This window comes from Sarcophilus harrisii, chromosome 6, assembly GCF_902635505.1.
Source record: "Sarcophilus harrisii chromosome 6, mSarHar1.11, whole genome shotgun sequence".
Taxonomy (NCBI): domain Eukaryota; kingdom Metazoa; phylum Chordata; class Mammalia; order Dasyuromorphia; family Dasyuridae; genus Sarcophilus; species Sarcophilus harrisii.
The window spans coordinates 253,555,681-253,582,872 of NC_045431.1; the positions used below are offsets into that span (position 1 = coordinate 253,555,681).

General features: G+C 30.9%; 1 protein-coding gene across 1 annotated transcript; it reads right to left on the bottom strand.

Moving 5' to 3' along the window:
* Nucleotides 1–16,592: 16,592 nt before the first annotated feature.
* LOC100932914 (olfactory receptor 4A15-like) lies at nucleotides 16,593–19,492 on the bottom strand. Its single transcript, XM_031941395.1, has 2 exons — nucleotides 18,583–19,492; nucleotides 16,593–16,630 (listed from the first exon to the last, which is right to left on the bottom strand). The coding sequence occupies exons 1-2, from the start codon at nucleotides 19,490–19,492 to the stop codon at nucleotides 16,593–16,595; spliced, it is 948 nt and encodes a 315-aa protein (XP_031797255.1).
* Nucleotides 19,493–27,192: the final 7,700 nt, after the last annotated feature.

Below are 27,192 nucleotides of genomic sequence, written 5' to 3' on the forward strand. Positions count from 1 at the left end.
GTAATGAAGCTTTGGTTTTGTCCAGTATTCCACTCTTGCCACCTGTCTCTTACAAGATCTTTATTAAGATGAGAGGTAAAATCTACAATTTTCTTAAGTATCCAGTTGTCTGAGTTTTTCATTTAAAATATACATCATAGAATCCTTTTCCAGATCTTAGATTGTCTTTATTTTCTCCAAAATGCATGTGACTTAAAACTTTATGTACCTCTGTCTTATTTTCCTTCTAGACTATATTCTCTTAGTAAACAATTTGTTTTTTACATAAGCTTTGTACCTCTAATAATATACCTCACAATCTACTGAATAAAATGCTTTAAAAATTTTTCTCTTTTCTTTTCATGGTATCAGTTTGTCCTGCAAGTAATTTTATTTATTCATTCTATTAAAATATATAAAATAAAACTATCTCCATTTTATTATACAATATCTTCTTACTAATAGAGAATGATAAATTTCATTTTTATATTAGTATGTTATATGTGATATATAATATTTTACAGGGCAGTGAAGTAAAACAGTGGATAGAGTACTAAATGTGAAATCAAGAAGACTTGAGAATTTTCATGAGTTTAACTCTGGCCTCAGATACTTACTAGTTCCATGACCCTGAGTAAAGCACTTACCTCTTTTTAATTCAGAAAAACAAGGTGAAGAAAGAAATAGAAAGGCATCCCAATATGTTTGCTAGAAAACCACAAATAGAGTCACAGACAAGTGACTGAACAACAACCTATTTCATGGGTTTTTGGTTTTTCTATAAATCTACATCCATCATATGAAAAGGGGATTATTTAAGTGTATTAGAAATTTAGCAGCTCTGGAATTAAAGGAGAATTGAATAACTGTAATCATACCATTCCCTCTATATTGCGATTGCATATTGCAAATATGAGTTTCCAGTCTTAAATATAAATAAATGCAATTAGAATAAACAGATAAACATATGAACAAAGAAGAAAAATTATTCAGAATTAATACCAAAAAATAAAACATGTATGTGTGTATAAATTATGAATGACTTATGGATATATATATATAATTTATGAATGACATTTTTCACTCACAGTTTAATTTTTGAAATGAAAACAAATATTTTCTTATTTTTGCATGATAGAATAAAAAATACATTCAAAATAAAAATGTGGAAAAAAATCATGACCTATGAATGATGGTTAATTCTTGAGTGCCCATATTTTAGCTTTTTCCAAATCTAACTTATTCAAATTAAATCCAAACATAAATAAAGAAAAAAAAATAAATTATAAAATCATGTTAAAGTAAATTTGAAGCACGTGCAATTACATGACCAGTGAGTTATTTTATACAATATTATTCATAAATGTATTACCTGAAATATATTCCTCTCTCTTAAGAGCTCAGCTATTTGGTTCTGTTTTTGTCTTAGATATTAATACCTTTTCCTTGTACCAAACCACCCTGAAAGTAGAAAAAAAAAACTTTTTAGTGAACAGAGTACTTCAGTTCCTGTCTCAGCCAGACAGTTTCAGCCACCAAAATCAGAGAAAATATTTTAAAATATAAGTGTTATAAAAGACCTACCTGGATCTTAGTAAGTTCCTATTTTCTCAATTTCTATCTCTCAACTCTTTCAAGAAGTTGTGCTGCTCACCACAAAATTTCTTAATTAATGTTTGTCAGTGGAGTGATTGGTTGACCAATGAAATGATGACTAAAAAAGACAATGAACTCTCATTTTTAATAATAGTAGAAAATTCTCAAAATAGATATAAAGAGAAAGAGACAATGTGTCAGCAGTCTATAATTTAAAATGTGGAAAATGACTGGCCAAAATGAATTTCCTTCCTGAACATTTTAGTTTTTTTCTTGTCAAGTTATATTCCACATATCAAGTACTGATCTGTCTTTGTTAACACTGTGGTGATTATTGATCATAGGCTACTTATATTGTCTCAAGTAAATATATTGCTAAAGTTTTAACATTTTCTATATTCAAACTTACCTTCTGTTCTTGTGACATGTCAATGAATACACATATTCCTTATGTATCTTCCTCATATGCATGACTCTTTGGCACATTCACTTATCACTCTTGGGCCCTTTTAAATGTGCTACACATCTGTTTCTTCCCCTTGGGTAGTAAGCTATAGGAAAATATGGCACATGTGTTCTTCAGAGGACAGAGAATCTTCTATTATTATTGTATTTGTTGTTCAGTTGAGTTGTTCATAGGAATGAACCATGAAGTCATTCCCTTCACCCTTTACCTACCTTCATACTCAAATGATGATAAAGTTGAAAAAACACACTTTCAGAAATGCTTTGCAAGAATATTACACTCCCACTCCCACACACACTTAACAAACTTTTGGACATAAATGTGTACTCAAGGAAGAGAAACATGATTAGATAATGAAGTGGGAAAAATACTAACTTTTAGCATGCCATCAAACACTCCTCAAAAGAAAGGATCTACTTTTTCAAATCCCAAATTCAAATTTGGTCAAATTATTTCCTTAAAGCTTTCTTACTTTGTATATCTAAAACATCTAAGAAATCTTGTCTGTATGGGTTCCACCCCTTTTTTTTCACCATCTACTCTTCTGAAAAATAGTCATTGGTATCATCAGTCAGCTAAGACTCAAGTGTTAAAGGTTATATAAATATATTTTAACTTCTAAATGTGTTTTTTCCCTTCCCTCTCATTCTAATTTATTTTCCAGCTTTTAGTATAGTGTACATAGTTTAGTATAGTTTTGTTAGAATTCTTACAAAGTGCTAAGTCAGTGGAATTGATAGAGACAATGGTTGTTTAGCAGGGTGCTTAACAGTTCTCTAGATGTACTTAGTATTTACTACAATTCCACAAGATTCACACCTTTAAAAGAGCATTATATAAGCTAGGACCCTCAACCAGGTTGGACTTTGGGAGATTCACAACCCAGAGATGGCAGTTGGGCAGAACGAAGGAAGACAGAGAAGTGGTGGCAGGCTGTCCTGTGGAGAACACTGAAACCAAGATCCAGAAGGCCTCCAGAAAACTAGCCGAGCCCCAAGTGAAGGAGATAAGATTTTGAAAGAGACAATAAAGGATTTGGACTTTAACACCTGGCTGCATTTGAGGTGATTATTATATTGGACTGAAACTAAGCCTGCTTCCAGAAGCCCCCCAAGAAACCTAATCCCAAAGATCATTATATTTTAGAGGAGAACATTACATAGTTTTATAGTTTAGTTATAGTTTTTAGTATAATTTAGTATACTTCTCCTCTCCTAAATTTCTGTGATATTTATCTTGCTTTTTTCTTACCTAGGACATTTTGTGACATGGATCATCCTTGGTTCTCTTCACACATTCTTGCTCTACATTCCTACAACATGATTCTTCATTTGTCTACTGTATGTACATTGTAAAAATGCTTAATCTGGAACTCTCAATTCATTTCTCTAAAAACTCTCCTGATTATTTCAACAGTTTTTATCATTTAAATTATTATCTTAAAAGGGGACTCCAAAATGTGTGTAATCAACCTTTATTTCTCTTTTGAATTTTAATTTTTCATTACCTGTTCTTGTTGAAAACCTCTAATTTGAAGTACTATAGCCATTTGAAATTCACCTTCCTAAAAACAAAATACATGTTTTCCCAAAGTTTTCCTTATGTAAACTTTTATTTTATTGAAGTCATCATCATCATCATTTCTCCAGTACTAAAAGATTTATATCCTTAGAATTATTTTCAGTTTACACTTATCCATCCCTCACCACTATTATCAAATCCATTGTTACATTGATGTCTAAGTTCCCAATATCTCTTGTACCTTTCTCCTATTGTTTCATTTTTACAATATATAGGAAAAGTCATATCTTCATCACTTTCTTATGTTATTGGGAGTAACATTCTAATTAAACTATGCTTATGGTCTCTTCACTTTGCAATCCATTTCACATAGCTATAAATCATAGATGGCCATACCATCACCTATTCAAAAATCTTCAAAAGTATCATATTATTGATATGAAAAAATATAACACAACACAATAAAACTATCTACATATTATTATCCTTAAGGTATTTACCATACTTGTGATTCTGGTTTAAAACAAAAAAAAGCATTTTAGTTATTTCCTTTAAATGACTTTCCATCACATGCCTTTGGCTAACATGGTAGGAATACACTCTCTTCTCATGTCTGGTTCCTTAAAATGCCTACCTTCTTTCTAATCATCAATTAAATACTTCTTTTTTAAGGTCTTATCAGATCTCTCCTCCTTAAGTGTTTGGACATCCTTCTTTCTAGATGTATGTTTTTATTTTTTTGAAGTTTTGTAGATAATTTTTACTTACTAACATTTCAATTGGTAGTCTTCCAAATAGAATATGAGATCTTTAAGGTCATGTACTATTTGGTTTATAATTTTTCTATTCCTAGGATAATTCCTTACACAGAAAAGTCATAGTTTGAATATGCATTATTTTCATTTATTAACAAATATGTATCTATAAGCTTCTCAGATGTCCCCTGTTCTCTTAGTTTTGAACATGTGACAAGAATTTTCCATGAAATGATGGAATTCCTTCAAGTTGTGAGTTCCAAATCTTTTCCATACTTTTTTTTTCAAAGTCCCTTAAAAAAAAAATCTGTTTCATATAAAAGAACACATTCATAGTCATTTTTTTTGTTAAATCTCGGGATATTCTAAAAATATTTTAATACCCCTCAGGTTTTCAGATAATTATCTACCTCCATGATAAGAATGATGTGGGACTAATTTGAATTAAGTTGGTAAAACATTTTAGAAAATATTTATGTGGTTTCAAAGTTAATGATTTTATCCTGTGCGGAGTCAACTTAGAAAGTTTCTGATTATATTCATGCTAAATAAGCACTTTACTTGGGTGGAAAGAGCATAGGACAAGGAAATAAAAAATTTTGGCTAATAGTTCTTATTCTGTTGTGAATTAGCTATTTATCCTGTAGGCCACTCAACTACCATAGGCCTGTTTCCCCAGTTATATAACCATAATCAAATAATAATATTTATATTTTGTTGTATTAAGAGCTGTTTTGATTAAAATATCAATGTAACAAGAGAAATATATTAGAATTTGCTTCTGGGAAATGACCTTCCAGGAATTAAAATCTGGATAAAGTTTTGGTGAGGGCTGTCACAAAGATCTCTGGTTCATTATCCTGGGAACTGCAGCATAAAACTCATTTTGCTTCTTAGGAAATATTCAATATTCCCAGTAGAATGACTTGGGCTAAAAAGATCATTAATTTTAAAAACAACTTTATTTTTTTTATTTATATAGCTAAAATACAGAAAACATTTGTTACCAAATGTAGTCAAACTCACATTTTCTATAAGGACTTATATAAGTCTTTTTGAATTATAGTCCTTTTTTCATGGCTTACAAGAAATAAAGACTCAATCTTTCTTCTTTGGATTCACATGACATATAAATTTCATACTACTAGTGTCATGGTCTAGATTTACTCCTTTATATCATGATACTATAACTTAAAACAATTCCTTTATTGTTCTTCTTTTCTTTCTCAATTCTATTTTTCATTTTTTCCCCTGCCACATAGATTTTTCTCTTCTATAAGACTTTTGTTATTCTGTAATTAGTCAAATATTTTTTGTCAATTAATACCTCAGAATTTCTCAAATTAATAACTTTTAATTGCACAGTCAAAAATAGTCTGAAGGAGAAAGCAGTAGAGACATTTGCAAAATAAACTATTTCCTCATATACTAGGGCTATTAAGAGACTTGATGTTCTTTCTTTAAAGTTCCACCAAATAGTCAACATGAAAAATAATATGTCCATCATGAACATATGGATAAATTAATTTTTCGACAGATCCCTATAGAAGAATGAAAGTGGAATTATTATTAATGTATTTATCAGCTTTAAAATTTTTATACAACTTGTTACTGTAAGGAAATCTATGTCAAGCTTAATATTTTACACATATTTTATAAGTTTAAAAGTTAACTAGCACATTAATATTAAATGGAGAACAGAATGTAGTTGAATGAGAAGTAAATATTTTATTGGATTTAGACAATAAATGCAAAGAGACAAACTTTTAAAAATATTTTTATTATTATATTACATAAAATACAGTTTTTAACTATTATCTTTAAAATTAAAATACCTTTCTCTACACCCCATCACTGTGAAGGTAAGAAAATTGATATTGGTTTTACATGTGTAGTCATACAAAATATATACCCCATATTAGTGATGTTATAAAAGAAAATAAAACAATTTAAAAAAAATCAAAGTAAAGGAAAAGTATAATTAACTCTGTCAGTTCTCACCCCCACCCACCCTCGAGGGATAGATTGCATTGTCCATCATGAGATTTCAATTGTCTTAAGATGATTTTGCTGCTGAGAATTCTATTCTGATTAACAAATATAACTGTGTGTTGTGTACAATGTTCCCCTGGATCTATTATTTTAGTTACTATCTGTTCATGTAAATCTTTTCATGTTCTTTTCAGAGAACATCTAGTTAATCAATTATTTTAATAGTATTCCATCATACTAATATAACACAACTTGTTTAGTCATTCCCAATTCACAGGCATCCCCTTAAATTTTCAGTTTTTTACAACATAAAAGTAATTCTATAAATGGAAAATATATATCCCTTTTGGATATTGCTAGGTCAAAGAGTATGCATGGTTTTATAGGCCTTTGGTCATATTTCCAAGTTTCTCTACAAAATGGGTGATCAGTTCATAACCCGTGGTTCATAATGTCTCAATTTTCCCACATCCCTGATTATTCTTTTTTTTTTCATCTTTTTATCTATTAACCAGAGTCTAATGGTAGGATTGTTTTAATTTTCATTTCTCCAATCAATAATAATATAGAGTGTTTTATTTATCTTTTCTGGTTATACATGTACATTCATTTTAATAGATTATTTTATGAATCATGTTTTTATTAATAGCCTTTTATTTACAGGATATATGCATGGGTAACTTTACAATGAATCATGTTAAGAGAAAAATCAGAACAAAAAAAAAGAGAGAGAAGAAAAAGAAAAACAAAGGAACATAGCATGTGTGAATTACATTCAATCTCCATATTTCTCTTTCTTGCTGTAGATAGTGTTTTCAAATCAAACTTTATTGGATTTCCCTGGAAACACTGAACTCCTGAGAAGAACCAATTGATCACACAATCTCCCTGTTATTGTTTACAGTGTATTTGTAGTTCTTCTTATTTTGCTCAGCTTCAGTTCATTATATTGTAATAGAACAACAATATTTTATTACTTTCAGAGACCATAAGTTATTCTGTTATTCCCCAATTGATGGGCATCTACTCATTTTCCAATTGTTTTCCACCATCAAAGGAGATGCTACAAATACTTTTGCATATGTCCGTACTTTCCCCTCATTTATGTTTGCCTTGTGAAACAGACTCATTAGTGACAATGCTGGATTAAAACATATGCACAGTTTTATAGTCTTTTGGGCATAATTCCAAATTGCTCTCCACAATGGTTTGATTATATCACAACTCCACTAGTAATGCATTAGTGTCCTAGTTTTCCCATATCCCCTCCAACATTTGTCATTAACTTTTCCTGTTATTTTAGCCAATCTGAAAAGTATGAAGTAGTACTTCAGAGTTTTCTTAATTTGCATTTTTCTAATCAATAGTGATTTAGAGCTTATATATATATATATATATATATATATATATGACTATAGATTGCTTTAATTCCATCATCTGAACATTGTCTGTTCATATATTTTGACAATTTATCTATTGGGGAATTATTTGTATTGTGACACATTTTTTTATGTATTTTAGAAATGAAGCCTTTATCTTTTTATATGACTGTGTATCTTTGGATACTTCATCTGAGAATGTTTTAAATTATCAATTGTGAAATGTCTCTTATTTTTAAATTTGACTCATTTTTCTATATTTGAGATATTATGTCTTAGAGAAACTTGATTCAATTTTCCCCTCAGGAATGAGGCTAACTATATTTCATTCCATCCTATCCTCCTCATTATTCCATCATCCCTTTTCTTTTTTTCATCCTCACAAATACTAAGCTTCTGACTATTGCTTCCTCAAACTTTCCCTTATGTGAGTATCTTTCCTCTCCTATTTCCTGTAGAGTAAGATAAATTTCTGCATCTAATTGAGTGTAAACATTATTTCCTCTTTAGTCAATTCTGATAGAACTGAAGTGTCCTCCACTTCCTCCTCCATTGTAAAAGCTCTTTCTTGCCACTTTTATATGAAATAATTTACCTCAATTTACTCATTTTACCTCTCTTTCTTCCAGTACAATCTTCTTTCTCATTCATAATTTACTTTTAGATATCATCCCTTCATTTTCAACTCACATCTGTACCCTCTGTCTATGTATACTTCTTCTAACTGCCCTAATAATGGTAATGTTCTTATAAATTAAAACATGAGGATGCAAAATAAACCCACATAAATCATCAGTATTCTTATATATCACTAACAATATCCAACAGTCAGAGTTACAAAGAGAAATTCCATTTAAAGTAACTACTGATAGTATAAAATACTTAGGAATCTATCTGCCAAGAGAAAATCAGAAACTTTATGAGCAAAATTACAAACACCACTTTTCACACAAATTAAGTCTGATCTAGCCAAAGGGAAAAATATTAAATGATCTTGGATAGGGCGAGGAAATATAATAAAGATGACAATACTACCTAAACTAAGCTATTTGTTTAGCGCTATACCAATCAGATTCCCAAAAAAAACTATTTTAATGACCCAGAAAAAATAACAACAATATTCATATGGAAAAACAAAAGGTCAAGAATTTCAAGGGAATTAATGAAAAAAAAATCAAATGAAGGTAGCTTAGCTGAACCAGATCTTAAATTATATTATAGAGCAGCAGTTACAAAAACCATTTGGTAGCAGCTAGGAATAGATTGATCCAGTGGAATAAGGTTAGGTTCAAAGGACAAATAGTCAACAAATATAGCAACCTAGTGTTTGACAATCCCAAAGGCCCCAGCTTTTGGGATAAGAACTTACTGTTTCACAAAAATTGCTGGGATAATTGGAAACTAATATGGCAGAAACAACGCATTGATCCACACTTAACACCATACACCCAGATAAGGTCAAAATGGGTTCATGACCTAAGTATAAAGAATGAGATTATAAATAAATTAGAGGAACACAAGATAGTTTCCTTTTCAGACCTGTGGAAGAGGAAGGAATTTATGACCAAAGAAGAACTAGAGATCATTACTGCTCACAAAATAGAAAATTTTGACTATACCAAACTGAAAAGGTTTTGTACAAACAAAATTAATGCAAACAAGATTAGAAGGGAAGCAATAAACTGGGAAAATATTTTTACAGTCAAAGGTTCTGATAAAGGCCTCATTTCCAAAATATATAGAGAATTGACTCTAATTTATAAAAAATCAAACCATTCTCCATTTGAAAAATGGTCAAAGGATATGAACAGACAATTCTCAGATGAAGAAATTGAAACTATTTCTAGCCATATGAAAAGATCCTCAGTCATTATTAATCAAACACAAATTAAAGACAATTCTAAGATACCACTACACACCTGTCAGATTTGCTAGAATGACGGGGAAGATAATGGAGATGTTGGAAGAGATGTGGAAACAGGGACACTAATACATTGTTGGTGGAACTGCAGTACATCAACCATTCTGAAGAGCAATTTGAAGCTATGCTCAAAAGTTATCAGCCTATTACTCATACCCTTTGATCCAGAAGTGTTACTACTGGAGCTTATATCCCAAAGAGATCATAAAGAAGGGAAAGGGACTGTATGTGCACAAATATTTGTGGCAGCCCCTTTGTAGTGTGGCTTGGAAACTGAGTGGATACCCATCAACTGGAGAATGGCTGAATAAATTGTGGTATATGAATATGTAGATATTATTGTTCTGTAAGAAATGACCAACAGGATGATTTCAGAAGGCCTGGAGAGACTTACATGAACTGATGCTGAGTGGGGAATAGGCATGGCCAAAGAGATCATTATACTTCAGCAATAATATATGATAACCAATAATTCTGATGGCCATCCTCAGCAATGAGATCAACAAATCAGTTCAATGGAGCAGTAATGAACTGAACCAGCGCTACGCCCAGCAAAAGAATTCTAGGAGATGACTAAAACCATTACATTGAATTCCCAATACCGATAGTTTTGCCCACCTGCATTTTGGTTCTTCACAGGCTCATTATACAATATTTCAGAGTCTGATTCTTTTGTACAGCAAAATTACAGTTTGGTCATGTATACTTATTGTGTATCTAATTTATATTTTAATATATTTAGCACATCTACTGGTTATCCTGCCATCTAGGGGAGGGGTGGGGAGAAGAGGAAAAAATTGGAACAAGAGAGTTTGCAATTGTCCATGCTGTAAGTTACCCATATATATAACCTGTAAACAAAAGGCTATTAAATAAAAAAAAATAATTACTTAATTAAAACATCATCTTCCTGTTTGTAAAGTAAACAGTGTAACCTTATTAAATTCCTTTCCCATTTACCTTTTGGTGTTTTTCTTGTTTTTTAAAGTCAAAATTTCTATTCAGCTTTGCTCTTTTCTTTAGGAATGTTTGAAAGTCCCCTATTTCATGAGCATCCATTTTATCCCTGAAAGATTATACTCAGTTTTGTTGAGGATCTTCTATGTTTTCTAGAATATCATTTTCCAAACATTTTAATTCTTAAGTGCAGAAGCAGCTAAATCCAAGGTTAACCAGACAATGAATCCATGATCCTTGACTTGCTTCTTTCTGACTGCTTGCAATATTTTTCTCCTTTATCAGGTTGCTCTGAAATAATATTCCTTAGAGTTTTCATTTTGGGATCTCTTTCAAGAAGTCATAAGTGAATTCTTTCTATTTTATTCACATTCTACTTCTAGAATTTCAGGGCGTTCTTCCTTAATAATTTCTTGAAAGATAGTGTCTAATCTTATTTTTATTATCATTTGTTAGGTAACCTTATAATTTTAAATTTTTTTCTCTTGGATCTGTTTTCCAGATCAGTTGTTTTTCCTAAGGAATATGTCTTATCTTTTTCATTATGTTGCTTTTGTTTTATTATTTCTTAATATTTCCTAGAGTCATTAGCTTTCACTTCCTCAATTCTCATCTTTAAGAAATTATTTTCTATAATGTGTTGTTGAAATTGGTTCTTCATTTTTACTTTTAAAGTTCTTTTCTTCAGTGAATTTTTGTGCCTGTTTCCATTTGGCCAATTCTGCTTTTCTTGATGTTCTTCTTCTCTTTTTGTACATCTTTTACCTTTGGTCTGCACTGTTTTTAAGGTATTGTCTTCTTCAAGATTTTTTGCCTCCTTTTCTAAGCTGTTGACTCTTCCTCCCCTCCCTTCCATAATTTTCTTATATCACTCTCGTTTCTCTTCCCATTTTTCTCTTTCTTTTTATGCAGATGAAATTATATTAATATGTATCCAACTGTTCTTTACTTCCTCTTAAATTGTTCTAACTCACAACATTTTATTTTATTCTTTTCCCTTCGTCTTCATCCTTTACACCATCCCAAACCTTGGACTATAGTTAAAAAGAATATATTTATGTATGCATATGTTGAATATGTCATACCCCACATCCATACACTACACCCCAACACATGCAGACATATATATTCACAAATATCTTTCCTATCCCTGATTACTTAAAAAAAAATTTCTGCTCCTTGGCTTACCTGGCTATCCTTCCTCATAGACCTCCTCCCACCTGTGGATTCCTTCCTTGACTTCTTCCCTCAATGCTTTGTTTCCTTTCACAATCCCTCCCCTTTATTTCTTTACTATATATAGATTTTGGAGGTTGCTATACCATTGTTAAATAATGTAGCGTTGCCCTATTTATTGATCCCAATGTGAGTGGGTTTCAGAACTTCTAAAGTTCTCCTCCCCACTCTAATGCCACTTTGTCTGTTTTCCTTTTGCACCTCATTCCACATAAGAAATCTCTAGACAATTGCCGAGTTTCAAGTTTGCCTCATTCTTTCTTTTGGGCTATCCTATTGTTGATGTCAATCTTAAATATATGGTATACATTTCTCATGTGTGTAAAAGCAAAAGCTCCTTTGTCCATGTTCAGTGCCTTGAAATTGATCTTTGATATTGGATTAAATTTTGGATCATGTTAGAGTTTGGGTTGAAGTACTAAAAATATAAGAAAGCTCTTTAAATGTCCATTTTGCTTATTCAATAATATAGATAAATTTACCGGATATGACATTTTTGTCTGCAGACTATTTCTTTTCATTGTGGCTAGATATGTTTCCAGGGACTGTGGAATTTTATTGAGGCTACTAATGAGTCCTGCACAATTCCAATTGTAGCTCCTGCATATTTGGATTATTTTTTTTTCTTGTTTCTTGAAAAATTTTCTTTGATTTAAGATTTCAAAATTTGGCAATAATATCCCTATGTGTTTTCAAGAAAAGATTTTTGTGATCAGTGCTGATCAGTGAATCTTTTCTATTTCTACTTTTCCATCCAGGACATATTTTTTGGATTATTTCTTGCATTATTTTGTGAAGATCCTTTTTTGTTTGTTTGTTTATTTAAAACTTTCCAGGAATTCAATTAGTTTTATTGTTTCTCTACTTGATATTTCTCCAGATCTGTCATTTTTCTTATATAAGGTTTACATCATTTTTTAATATTTCTTGGACTCTCATAGCTTCATTGGCTTCCCCTTGCTTAATTCTAATTTTCAAAGAGCTTTTCTCATAGCTTCACTGGCTTCCCCTTGCCTAATTCTAATTTTCTTTTTTTTTTTTTATATACATGACCAAACCTTTATTTTGCTGTATAAAAAGAATCAGACTCTGAAATATTGTACAATTAGCCTGTGAAGGAAATCCAAAATGCAGGTGGGCAAAAATATAGGGATTGGGAATTCAATGTAATGGTTTTTAGTCATCTCCCAGAGGTCTTTCGCTGGGCGTAGCTGGTTCAGTTCATTATTGCTCCACTGGAAATGATTTGTTTGATCTCATTGCTGAGGATGGCCAAGTCCATCAGAATTGGTCATCATATAGTATTGTTGTTGAAGTACATATGATGTCGTGGCCCTGCTGGTTCACTCAGCATCAGTTTGTGTAAGTCTCTCAGGCCTTTCTGAAATCATCCCTGGTCATTTCTTACAGAGCAATAATAGTCCATAATGTTCATATACCACAAATTATTCAGCCATTCTCCAACTGATGGGCATCCACTCAGTTTCCAATTTCTAGCCACTACAAAGAGGGCTGCCACAAACGTTCGTGTGCACAGGTCCCTTTCCCTTCTTTATGATCTCTTTGGGATATAAGCCCAGTAGTAACACTTCTGGATCAAAGGGTATGCACAGTTTGATAACAGTTTGAGCATAGTTCCAAATTGCTCTTCAAAATGGTTGGATGTATTCACAGTTCCACCAACAATGTATTAGTGTCCCTGTTTCCCACATCCCTTTAAACATTCCGCATTTGTCATTCTAGCCAATCTGACAGGTGTATACTGTATCTTAGAGTTGTCTTAATTTGCACTTCTCTGATTAATAATAACTTGGAGCATTTTTTTCATATGGATAGAAATAGTTTCAATTTCTTCATATGAGGTGTCTGTTCTATCCTTTGACCATTGGAGAATGGCTTGATTTTTTTAAAAGTTATAGTCTATTCTCTCTATATACTTGGAAATGTAGAGGCCTTTATCAGAATCTTTGACTCAGAAAATATTTTCCCAGTTTGTGCTTCTCTTCCTTTTGTCTGCATTAGTTTTGTTTTGTACAAAAACTTTTCAGTTTAGTATAGTCAAAATTTTTTCTATGTTCGATCAGTAATCATCTAGTTCTTCTTTGGTCATAAATTCTTCCTCTTCCTCCTAATTTATTTATAATCTCATTCTTAAAATGCCTAGGTCATTAACCCATTTTTGACCTTATCTGGTTTACGGTTAAGTGTGGATCAATGCTTAGTTTCTGCGATATTAATTTCCAATTTTCCCAGCAATTTTTTTTCAAATAGTAAGTTCTTATCCCAAAAGCTGGAGTTTTTGGGTTTGTCAAGCTACTAGGTTGCTATAGTTGTTGACTATAGTTGTTTGTTCCTTGAACTGTAACCTATTCCACTGATCAACTGGTCTATTCCTTAGCCAGTACCAAATGGTTTTGGTAACTGCTCTATAATATAATTTTAGATGTGGTACAACTAAGCCACTTTCATTTGATTTTTTTTTCCTTAATTCCCTTGAAATTTATGACTTTTAATTTTCCATATGAATTTTGTTGTTATTTATTTTTCTAGGTCATTAAAATAGTTTTTGGGAGTCTGATTGGTATAGCACTAAACAAATGAATTAGTTTAGATGTATTGTCATCTTTATCATATATACTTAGCCTATTCAAGAGCATTTAATAATATGTACTTGTGTTCACATAAGGGTGTATGTGCTGATTCAGAGCAAGAGTGTATGGAAGAGATCACCTATAGGAAATGTATGTGGCCAAGACACAAAGATCTAGGGGCACACACAAAGAAAACAAATGTGGAATTGTGTTTTCTACATATAGGAAACGTGTAGCCATAGTGCAGTCATGGAAGTACAATTTAGAAATCTGGTATTGCAAAGTTATAAATTCCTTTTTAATATAATTTGCTTTGCTCTCTTAAGAATGTATGCCATATGCCATACCAACTGAACATGTACACTTCATCAGACATATAGTTTCTGTTGTCAATGTTCTGTTATTCTCATTATTTCTTCATTGAAGTACTTTGTTTATCTATAGTTGTTACTTGGCATTGCTTTATTGGGTTGAAGGAAAAAAGATTACCTGCAAGACATCTTTTAGGTGAAGGCCAAGAGAGCTTCTTGCTCATAAGGAATGTCTGAAAATACGTTAGTCTATCAGGCAATGAACCACAAGACTGAGGTACAGTAAAAAAAAGAACAAAAAAGAAAACAGGGATGAGGAAAGAAATTAGGAAAATCAGGAAGGGGGGAAGGAAGAGAAATGTTAGAAAACTTTTATACAAAGTGAATATTAAATGAAACATTCCCCCAAACACATTAATTATGGAAAATTTCATTCTACTCAATATTTTCTACCACATACCTGCTCTCTGAATTTGTCACACACACACACACACACACACACACACAAAACAAACAATAGATGATAAAAAGATATAATGACAGTCAGATATAATGATAGAGATAGATTGATAGGCTGAAGATACTTCTTTTTTCTTTTACAATTATATCTGTATATTTATATTAACTATAGCTGTTGTTATTGAAATTTCTTTCTATATAAATGTTTATCTCTTAATTTATCTATCTGCTTCTTTTCATCTGTCTATCCATTTATTTTTTGTATCTACTTATATCACCTATTTTGTCTTATTAATTGGTCAAGGAAAGATAGAATGAAACAGGTGCAGATAGAAATAATGAAAAGAACATCCTGAATTAGAATAATTAATAATAAGCTTGTACCAGAATTAAGGAAAAGAAGAACAAACTGAACATAATATGGTTGTTATACAGTGCTTTTAACTATGATAAGACTTTGGCTGTTTAAAAAGTCTACTGTTTCATATTAAAATTCATCGTATAATCCTCTGAAATTATGAATGTTAGAGCAACATAACATAAAAAGAATCAAGAAAGAAGGTATTTCAAATAAAAATGAAAATGTGTATAATGTGTGGAGCATATCACAAATATGAATTTCACATAAGTGAACAAAAGAAAAAGAAACAAGGAAATGGATAACAAGAAAATATATTGAACATGCATGAAGCAAGAACAGATATACTTTTTAATTATCATATGGTTAAGCCAAATGTTAAAAAAAAAAAGTACAGTTTCCGTTGTATTGAATGGATTATCTATAAATCATTTACAAAAGGACTTCAAAAATAATAACAAGCTAATGATGTGATTGAAAGCATTTTTCTTTCAAGGTAAAACAATTTCATATAACAACAATATTATCAATATTACTGTAGTATTGACAACTTGAAAATAATATTTAACTTAATAAAGTTCAGATCACACAAAGCTTTCATGTATGTATATACTTTAATATATTAAACACATATATGTATTTATATTTCACATTTTCTGCAAGATATTCATTCACTATTCAAATCATAATATCCCTAGATGCAAATGTAGTATAACATTATGCTTAGCTGTTATAAAACAATATAGGCTAACACTATATATGAAGCCAGGAGACATACATATAGAACTTGTAGCAGTGAAATTTTCATCAACAAAGATTACATATATATTTATGGATACATAGTCACTCACTCTAGCTACCAATAATCTATTACATATTATATCATATTATGTTATACTCTATCTAGTCATATGTTCCTTTCCAAAATACCTATTCATCCTCCACAAATAAGTCATGTAAATAATGAATTCCTATGATTTCCTATGATAGAACACAACTCCACATGAACAATATCATTTGAAGCCTATCCTTTGGGTCAACAGAGTCATTTTACCTTAAACATAATCCCTATTAAAGTAGAATAGATACTTTTCCAATAAACAATGATGCTTTTAAAGAAATTATTTCATCAAAATAATCCAGATGGCGAGGTGTCAAGCAAGGACACAAGTGATAAGAAAGTCATTTCCTTCTGTATTTATTCAGCAACCATATTTGTGAGCTATTATTATACTTGTTTTCCCTACTATCTCCTCTACCATGATCATCTGTACCATCCCATCCAGTTCTATTATTGGGAAAAGAGAAAACATTAACAAAGGAAGACAATTCCAACTCTAAGAATATCCAGACAAGGTAATCAATGAAGAACATGTAAAGTGATTATCAAAATGATAAAGCACACCATTGCAGATTTTTTTAATGACACCTATAAATTATCAATTTATAATTGTTTTAGTGGTATGAAATATACAATAGAACTGATAAAAAAAGAGTATAAACTGAGATTTCATCATTCTTGAAAGAAGTATCTAATGGTATGAACTCAAATGATTTGTTGAATATCTTCATTCAAATATAATTTTGGTCCACAAAATTGTTAGCATCAAGCTTCCAATAGATACATAAAACTCAAATATTCATAATGTTCAAGTAATTTTAAATAGTTTTCCAAGTTTAAAAATCTGGATGAAAGGTTCAAACTGTGTGGAAATAGAACAACTTACAAAAATTTTTCAGTTGCCCTCATTATTTTTGGAGGTGTACTAACATTGATTTGAATGAGATAATTAGAATGCTTTTACATTATCAAATGAAGTTATACAACTTCAAAAATCTGTTATATATCAAAACAACTCTGAGATACCACAATACACTTCTCAGGTTAGCTAAGATGACAAGAAAAGCTAATGATAAATTCCGGAGAGGGTGTAGGAAAAGTGGGACACTAATGTTGTTGGTGGAATTGTGAAATGATCCCAAACATTCTGAAGAGCAATCTGGAATTATGCTCAAATAGCTATATTATAGGACTATTTATATGACAATGAAAAAATAGAAATGGATTATTTTTTGTTTACTATCAGCAATAAAAGTAATAATTATAAAGGTTAGGAAAGACCAAATATTTCATAAAGTGTCACAGGTGAATTAAGCTTAGCTCTTTTATACTACATCTGCAAAAGTTCATCTACAGTGCCATGCTACCTTTCTTTTTGCAAAAATATAGAAAATAAATATTAATGAATAATGAAATTATTGTTATTATTATTTAATATCACTATTTGAAAAATTGTGACATTTAATTTAAAAAGATCAGGTCACATTTTTTAAATGTTTAGGATGTGTATGTATGTGTATGTATGTGTGTGTGTGCGTGTCGATACATACACACAAACATACAATTCCAAGTTAAAACAAAACATTCCTCTGTTTCCAGATTTATATCACATTTTAAAACTTGAGATGTCATTTTAAGGTGATAAAATTAAATACTACATGTGAAACTGATTGGTTTACATTGAAAGAAATAATAGAGCAATAAAAACTTCAAATTAACAAAGAAATTGATTTGTTTTTCACCTTCTTTAGGACAAGTACTGTCATACCACAAACACATTATACAACATATCAATTCCCATCATTAAATGTACTGGGGCAATATTACTCCCAATATTATCTTTGTACCTTTTTTAGAAGATTTAATTGCTCCTAAAATGTTACTTAATTTAAATTGATATTTACCTAATGAAACATGACTATATATAATTTCCAGACATCTTCTTACCCCCATTGAGAAGGCAAGAAACTAAAAGAAAATAAAAAATATGCTACAATCTTCAGTTAAAATCACTATATCTGGATATAATTAGCATTTTTCATTAAAACGTTTTTTAAAAAGTTCCAACAAGAACAAAAATGGGTGTTTTTTCTTCAGATATTTAGGATCTGATTTTCTAGCCTAAAAAAAGGATATTAGGGATTTAACAATCATTTATCATTTCTATTGTAAAATATCATTGGTTAATTGGACCAACCATTACCTTATTGCTGAACAAACCTTTTCTTTTCCAAAGCTTCTTCATGGCATTTTTCATCTCTGTATTTCTCAGGGTGTAGATTAGAGGATTCAGCATAGGAGTTATGATAGTATAAAATACAGTTAGAGATTTATCAATGGGGAAGGTACAAACAGGTCTAACATACATGAAAATACAAGGAACAAAGAAGCAGACAACAACCGTGATGTGGGAGATACAAGTAGAAACAGCTTTTTGTCGACCTTCCAGACTTTGAGCCTTTAAAGAATGTAGAATTACTCCATAAGAGATAAGCAATAATAAAAAGATAATTGTACATATTGTTCCTCCATTGGCAACCACTGAGATGCCAGTTATATAAGTATCTGTACAGGAAAGTTCCAATAAAGGATACATGTCACAAATGAAGTGATCAATTATATTGGGCCCACAAAATGGGAGCCTAATAATAAAAAGGAGCTGAACTAATGAATGCATGAAACCTCCAATCCAGGATACTACCAACAGCAGAACACACACATGCCATCTCATAATGACTAAGTAATACAAGGGTTTACAGATGGCTACATAGCGATCATAGGCCATAAAAATGAGGAGGAAAACTTCAGCACCACCAAATAGATGTTCCAAGAAGAGCTGGACCATGCAAGCTCGAAAAGAAATGGTTGCCCTTTCATTAAGCATGTCTAAAGTCATTTTAGGAACAATGACAGTGGAATAGGTGAAATCCATAAAAGACAAGAAGGCAAGAAAGAAATACATAGGGGAATTCAAGCTCTTACTTCCAATAACAGTTATAATAATCAGGTTATTGCCCACCATAGTTAAAATGTAGATAATTAAGAATACAAAAAATAGAATTTTTTGTACCTCAGGATTCTGGGAAAGCCCCAGGAGGACAAACTCAGTTACATTGTTCCTGTTTTCCATGTGTGTGTGGTTTTAGGGAGAAATGGAGGAAAGTAAGAGTTTATTGGATATAACATGAGACTTGTAGTTATGAGAGTCTTGAATTCAGTTCCAATATCTGACCCTTTTTATGGACAATCTGTTTAATGTTTATGGGCCTCACTTTCCTTTATAGAATATTGATAATAATAATGAAGCATTAATTGCTTTGCAGAGCTTCTGAGGTGTGGGGAAGAAATGATGGATATTCTATCTTCAAATTTTAATTTTGCATATAAAAGTTGAATAATCTCCTGTACCTTGGCAGCAGTCAGATTTTACCTATAAAGATAATTATGAAGCATAAACATTTTATTCATCACATTTCATATAATTTGCATTTCTCAATATATCTCTCCATTCTATATGTCATTACCCAATCGATAATCAAAGGATGTGAACAGACAATGCTCAGATGACAAAATTAAAGCCATCTATAGCATATGAAGAAATTTTCTGAATCACTAATGATTAGAGAGATAGGTTAAGATGACAGGAAAAGAAAATGATAAATGCTCGAAAGCATGTAAGAAAACTGGGACGCTAATGCACGGTTTTTGAAGTTGTGAAATGGTCTAACCATTCTGGAGAGCAATCTAGAAATATGACCACAGGGTTATCAAATTTTGCATACCCTTTGACTCAGCAGTGCCACTATTGGGCCTGTATCTCAAGAAAATCATAAAGAAGGGGAAAAACCCACATGTGCAAAAATGCTTATAGCAAATTTTTTTGTGGTAGCAAAGAATTAGAAAATGAGCAAATGTTCATCAATTGGAGAATGGCTGAATAAGTTGTAATATATTAAGATAATGGAATATTATTGTTCTATAAAAAAAGGATGAACAAGCTGATTTTAGAAAGGCCTGGAAAGATTTACATGAATTGATGCTGAACAAAACAAGCAGAACAAGGAATAAATTGTAAACAATAACAGCAAGAATGTGCAATGATCAACTATGAGTTGGTTTTTCTCAGTGGCTAATTTATCCAAAACAATCCCAATAGACTTTTGATAGAAAAAGCATTCTACCTCAGAAAAAGAACCATGGAGATTGAATGTAAATCAATACATAGTCTGTTCACTTCTGTTTTTCTGTTTTTTTATTTTTATTTCTTTCCTATGGTTTTTCCCTTTTGTTCAGATTTTTCTCTCCCATAAAGCAATGTCTATTAGAAATAATTTTTTTAATAAATTACATACACACACATATCCCTTCCTTGAAAGTTTATGAAATGTCATGCCCATAGTTTCTCTTCTTTGCAATAAAGGAAAGAAGACAAAAATTTCCTAATTATTTTCTGTGATAATTTTCTCATTATTAAATTTTTGATCAATTGTTATATTTACATTGTTGCCATCATTTTGGAAATAATTTTCAGTGTTGTACCTATTTTATTCTGCTTTAATTAAATATAACAAAGCTAATGTTCATCTTAAATCTAGAAATTCATATTTTCTAATAGTAGACATTCTTTAATATTTCAGAATTCTGCAATAATTAGATATCAAGATTGTTTTTACATTTTGCTACTACAAAAATTACTTTAATGAATATTTTGGTGCATCAATGACTTTTTACTGCAGTTCTTTTAGGTGACTCCTTGGCAATATATTTTCCCATTGACAGTGGAATATGCATTTTAGTTATTTTTTGAATATAGAATCTTTTAGACTGAGGAATCAATGCCTTTTAAAATTCTCAAAACATTCCCACTATCATAACATATTTTGTTCTTATAAAAGAAGAAAATACTTGGTAATGATTCCAAATGGAAAAAGAGGCTAATCCACAGAAATATAAGACTATGATTGAAGGTACTCTTAATCAATAGCCAAAACTATATCACTAAAACTCTATTCTGAATTCAATAGCATATACCATTTTCTGAGTATTCTCTTAAGCCTTATCTTAATGCTTTTCTAGATTTTTTTGCAAAGATATCACTTCACAATAGATAATCCTGTAAATTCTGTCCTGTATATTTTATATTTTAAAATAATTTGGTGAATACTCTGTTTCTTCATTTATATTCTTCATTACTTACATTAAATATGATCATGTAAAACTATAAATACTTGGAATTCTTGGTAATGATTTAATTCTTTATTTTGATAAAATGATTCTTTCCTACTTCTCAAGTGATAAAACATTCATTCAGATGAGCATCTACTCTATAATCTTAAGTCAAAGTATACTTTGGGATAAAATCAGAAATGTGAATAACTTTTATAAATATATTACCTCTTCATGAAGTCAACTGTTCCATGGATAAAAATCAGATATGTTTTCTTTAGTACTGAAAGATGCCCGCTTAGTGCAATGAAAATACTATTCACCACCATGCATTTTGTTGCCATCTCAGAGATAGAAAAGCCCATAGTTAATTCATTTTAGTTTTTAAAAAGTCCACATGAGCCTAATTTTTCTCCAATTTCTCATCCAATTCTTTCACATAAGTGAAACAGTTGCACTTCTTTGTTTAGTTGATTCCACATAAGTCCAGGATTTAGTGATAATGTATATATTTTAATAACAAAGGAATATTTCATCGATATTTAAGAAAAATATCATCCTGAGTCTGAGAGTCTTTCTAATACGTTTTTTTAAAACTCCTCCTTTAATGAAATCATTTGAGGAATGTGTCCAGAAATCAAGGGTAGGCCACATAATCATTTAAGTTAATACCTCAGGAGATTTCTCAGAATTAATAACTTTTAATTGCAAAGTGAAGAAAGAAAAATAATCTGAAGGAGAAAACACTAGAGACATTTGCAAAAGAAACTATTTCCTTATATACTAGGGCTATTAAAAGAATTGATGTGATTTCTTTAAAGTTGCACCAAATAGTCAACATGAAAAATAATGTGTCCATCATGAACATATGGATAAATTAATTTTTCTGACAGGTCCTATAGAAAGAATGAAAGTGGAATTATTATTAATGTATTTATCAACTTTAAAAATTTTATACAACTTGTTACTGTAAGGAAATCTATGTCAAGCTTAATATTTTACACATATTTTATAAGTTTAAAAGTTAACTAGCACATTAATATTAGAGAATGGAGAACAGAATGTAGTTGAATGAGAAGTAAATATTTTATTGGATTTAGACAATAAATACAAAGAGACATGAAATTTTTTAAAAAAAATTTATTATTGTATAACATAACAATATAATTTTCAACTATTATCTTTAAAATTAAAGTCCCTTTCTCTACACCCCCTCATTATGAAGGTAAGATAATTTAGAATGGTTTTACATGTATAATCATACAAAATATATACCCCATATTAGTGATATTATAAAAGAAAATAAACCAATTAAAAAAAAATCAAAGTAAAGAAAAAGTATAATTAACCTCTGTCAGTTCTCCACCCCCCCCCACCCCACCCTCGGGGATAGATTGCATTGTCCATCATGAGATTTCAGAATTGTCTTAGATGATTTTACTGCTGAGAATTCCTGAGTTATTCACAGTTAACCATCTTAAAATACTGCTATTGTTGTGTACAATGTTCCCCTGGATCTATTATTTTAGTTACTATCTGTTCATGTAAATCTTTTCATGTTCTTTTCAGAGAACATCTAGTTAATCAATTATTTTAATAGTATTCCATCATACTAATATAACACAACTTGTTTAGTCATTCCCCAATTCACAGGCATCCCTTAAATTTTCAGTTTTTTTACAACATAAAAGTAATTCTATAAATGGAAAAATATATATCCCTTTTGGATATTGCTAGGTCAAAGAGTATGCATGGTTTTATAGGCCTTTGGTCATATTTCCAAGTTTCTCTACAAAATGGTGGAATCAGTTCATAACTTAAGTAGTTCATTAATGTCTCAATTTTCCCACATCCCCTGCCAAATTATTCTTTTTTTCATCTTTTTATCCTATTAACCAGTCTAATGGGTAGGATTGTTTTAATTTTCATTTCTCCAATCAATAATAATATAGAGTGTTTTATTTATCTTTTCTGGTTATACATGTACATTCATTTTAATAGATTATTTTATGAATCATGTTTTTTTTTTATTTAATAGCCTTTTATTTACAGGATATATGCATGGGTAACTTTACAATGAATCATGTTAAGAGAAAAATCAGAACAAAAAAAATAGAGAGAGAAGAAAAAGAAAAACAAAAAAAGGGAACATAGCATGTGTGAATTACATTCAATCTCCATATTTCTCTTTCTTGCTGTAGATAGTGTTTTCAAATCAAACTTTATTGGATTTCCCTGGAAACACTGAACTCCTGAGAAGAACCAATTGATCACACAATCTCCCTGTTATTGTTTACAGTGTATTTGTAGTTCTTCTTATTTTGCTCAGCTTCAGTTCATTATATTGTAATAGAACAACAATATTTTATTACTTTCAGAGACCATAAGTTATTCTGTTATTCCCCAATTGATGGGCATCTACTCATTTTCCAATTGTTTTCCACCATCAAAGGAGATGCTACAAATACTTTTGCATATGTCCGTACTTTCCCCTCATTTATGTTTGCCTTGTGAAACAGACTCATTAGTGACAATGCTGGATTAAAACATATGCACAGTTTTATAGTCTTTTGGGCATAATTCCAAATTGCTCTCCACAATGGTTTGATTATATCACAACTCCACTAGTAATGCATTAGTGTCCTAGTTTTCCCATATCCCCTCCAACATTTGTCATTAACTTTTCCTGTTATTTTAGCCAATCTGAAAAGTATGAAGTAGTACTTCAGAGTTTTCTTAATTTGCATTTTTCTAATCAATAGTGATTTAGAGCTTATATATATATATATATATATATATATATATATATATATATGACTATAGATTGCTTTAATTCCATCATCTGAACATTGTCTGTTCATATATTTTGACAATTTATCTATTGGGGAATTATTTGTATTGTGACACATTTTTTTATGTATTTTAGAAATGAAGCCTTTATCTTTTTATATGACTGTGTATCTTTGGATACTTCATCTGAGAATGTTTTAAATTATCAATTGTGAAATGTCTCTTATTTTTTAAATTTGACTCATTTTTCTATATTTGAGATATTATGTCTTAGAGAAACTTGATTCAATTTTCCCCTCAGGAATGAAGGCTAACTATATTTCATTCCATCCTATCCTCCTCATTATTCCATCATCCCTTTTCTTTTTATCCTCACAAATACTAAGCTTCTGACTATTGCTTCCTCCAAACTTTCCCTTATATGAGTATCTTTCCTCTCCTATTTCCTGTAGAGTAAGATAAATTTCTGCATCTAATTGAGTGTAAACATTATTTCCTCTTTAGTCAATTCTGATAGAACTGAAGTGTCCTCCACTTCCTCCTCCATTGTAAAAGCTCTTTCTTGCCACTTTTATATGAAATAATTTACCTCAATTTACTCATTTTACCTCTCTTTCTTCCAGTACAATCTTCTTTCTCATTCATAATTTACTTTTAGATATCATCCCTTCATTTTCAACTCACATCTGTACCCTCTGTCTATGTATACTTCTTCTAACTGCCCTAATAATGGTAATGTTCTTATAAATTAAAACATGAGGATGCAAAATAAACCCACATAAATCATCAGTATTCTTATATATCACTAACAATATCCAACAGTCAGAGTTACAAAGAGAAATTCCATTTAAAGTAACTACTGATAGTATAAAATACTTAGGAATCTATCTGCCAAGAGAAAATCAGAAACTTTATGAGCAAAATTACAAACACCACTTTTCACACAAATTAAGTCTGATCTAGCCAAAGGGAAAAATATTAAATGATCTTGGATAGGGCGAGGAAATATAATAAAGATGACAATACTACCTAAACTAAGCTATTTGTTTAGCGCTATACCAATCAGATTCCCAAAAAAAACTATTTTAATGACCCAGAAAAAATAACAACAATATTCATATGGAAAAACAAAAGGTCAAGAATTTCAAGGGAATTAATGAAAAAAAAATCAAATGAAGGTAGCTTAGCTGAACCAGATCTTAAATTATATTATAGAGCAGCAGTTACCAAAACCATTTGGTATTGGCTAAGGAATAGATTAGTTGATCAGTGGAATAGGTTAGGTTCAAAGGACAAAATAGTCAACAAATATAGCAACCTAGTGTTTGACAATCCCAAAGGCCCCAGCTTTTGGGATAAGAACTTACTGTTTCACAAAAATTGCTGGGATAATTGGAAACTAATATGGCAGAAACAACGCATTGATCCACACTTAACACCATACACCCAGATAAGGTCAAAATGGGTTCATGACCTAAGTATAAAGAATGAGATTATAAATAAATTAGAGGAACACAAGATAGTTTCCTTTTCAGACCTGTGGAAGAGGAAGGAATTTATGACCAAAGAAGAACTAGAGATCATTACTGCTCACAAAATAGAAAATTTTGACTATACCAAACTGAAAAGGTTTTGTACAAACAAAATTAATGCAAACAAGATTAGAAGGGAAGCAATAAACTGGGAAAATATTTTTACAGTCAAAGGTTCTGATAAAGGCCTCATTTCCAAAATATATAGAGAATTGACTCTAATTTATAAAAAATCAAACCATTCTCCATTTGAAAAATGGTCAAAGGATATGAACAGACAATTCTCAGATGAAGAAATTGAAACTATTTCTAGCCATATGAAAAGATCCTCCAAGTCATTATTAATCAGAGAAACACAAATTAAGACAATTCTAAGATACCACTACACACCTGTCAGATTTGCTAGAATGACAGGGAAAGATAATGTGGAATGTTGGAAGAGATGTGGGAAAACAGGGACACTAATACATTGTTGGTGGAACTGCGAATACATCCAACCATTCTGAAGAGCAATTTGAAACTATGCTCAAAAAGTTATCAAACTGTGCATACCCTTTGATCCAGAAGTGTTACTACTGGGCTTATATCCCAAAGAGATCATAAAGAAGGGAAAGGGACTGTATGTGCACAAATATTTGTGGCAGCCCCCTTTGTAGTGGCCAGAAACTGGAAACTGAGTGGATACCCATCAACTGGAGAATGGCTGAATAAATTGTGGTATATGAATAATATGGAATATTATTGTTCTGTAAGAAATGACCAACAGGATGATTTCAGAAAGGCCTGGAGAGACTTACATGAACTGATGCTGAGTGAAATAGGCATGGCCAAGAGATCATTATATACTTCAGCAATAATACTATATGATAACCAATTCTGATGGCCATCCTCAGCAATGAGATCAACCAAATCAGTTCCAATGGAGCAGTAATGAACTGAACCAGCTACGCCCAGCAAAAGAATTCTAGGAGATGACTAAAAACCATTACATTGAATTCCCAATACCGATAGTTTTGCCCACCTGCATTTTGGATTTCCTTCACAGGCTCATTATACAATATTTCAGAGTCTGATTCTTTTTGTACAGCAAAATTACAGTTTGGTCATGTATACTTATTGTGTATCTAATTTATATTTTAATATATTTAACATCTACTGGTTATCCTGCCATCTAGGGGAGGGGGTGGGGAGAAGAGGAAAAAATTGGAACAAGAGGATTTGCAATTGTCCATGCTGTAAAGTTACCCATATATATAACCTGTAAACAAAAGGCTATTAAATAAAAAAAAATAATTACTTAATTAAAACATCATCTTCCTGTTTGTAAAGTAAACAGTGTAAC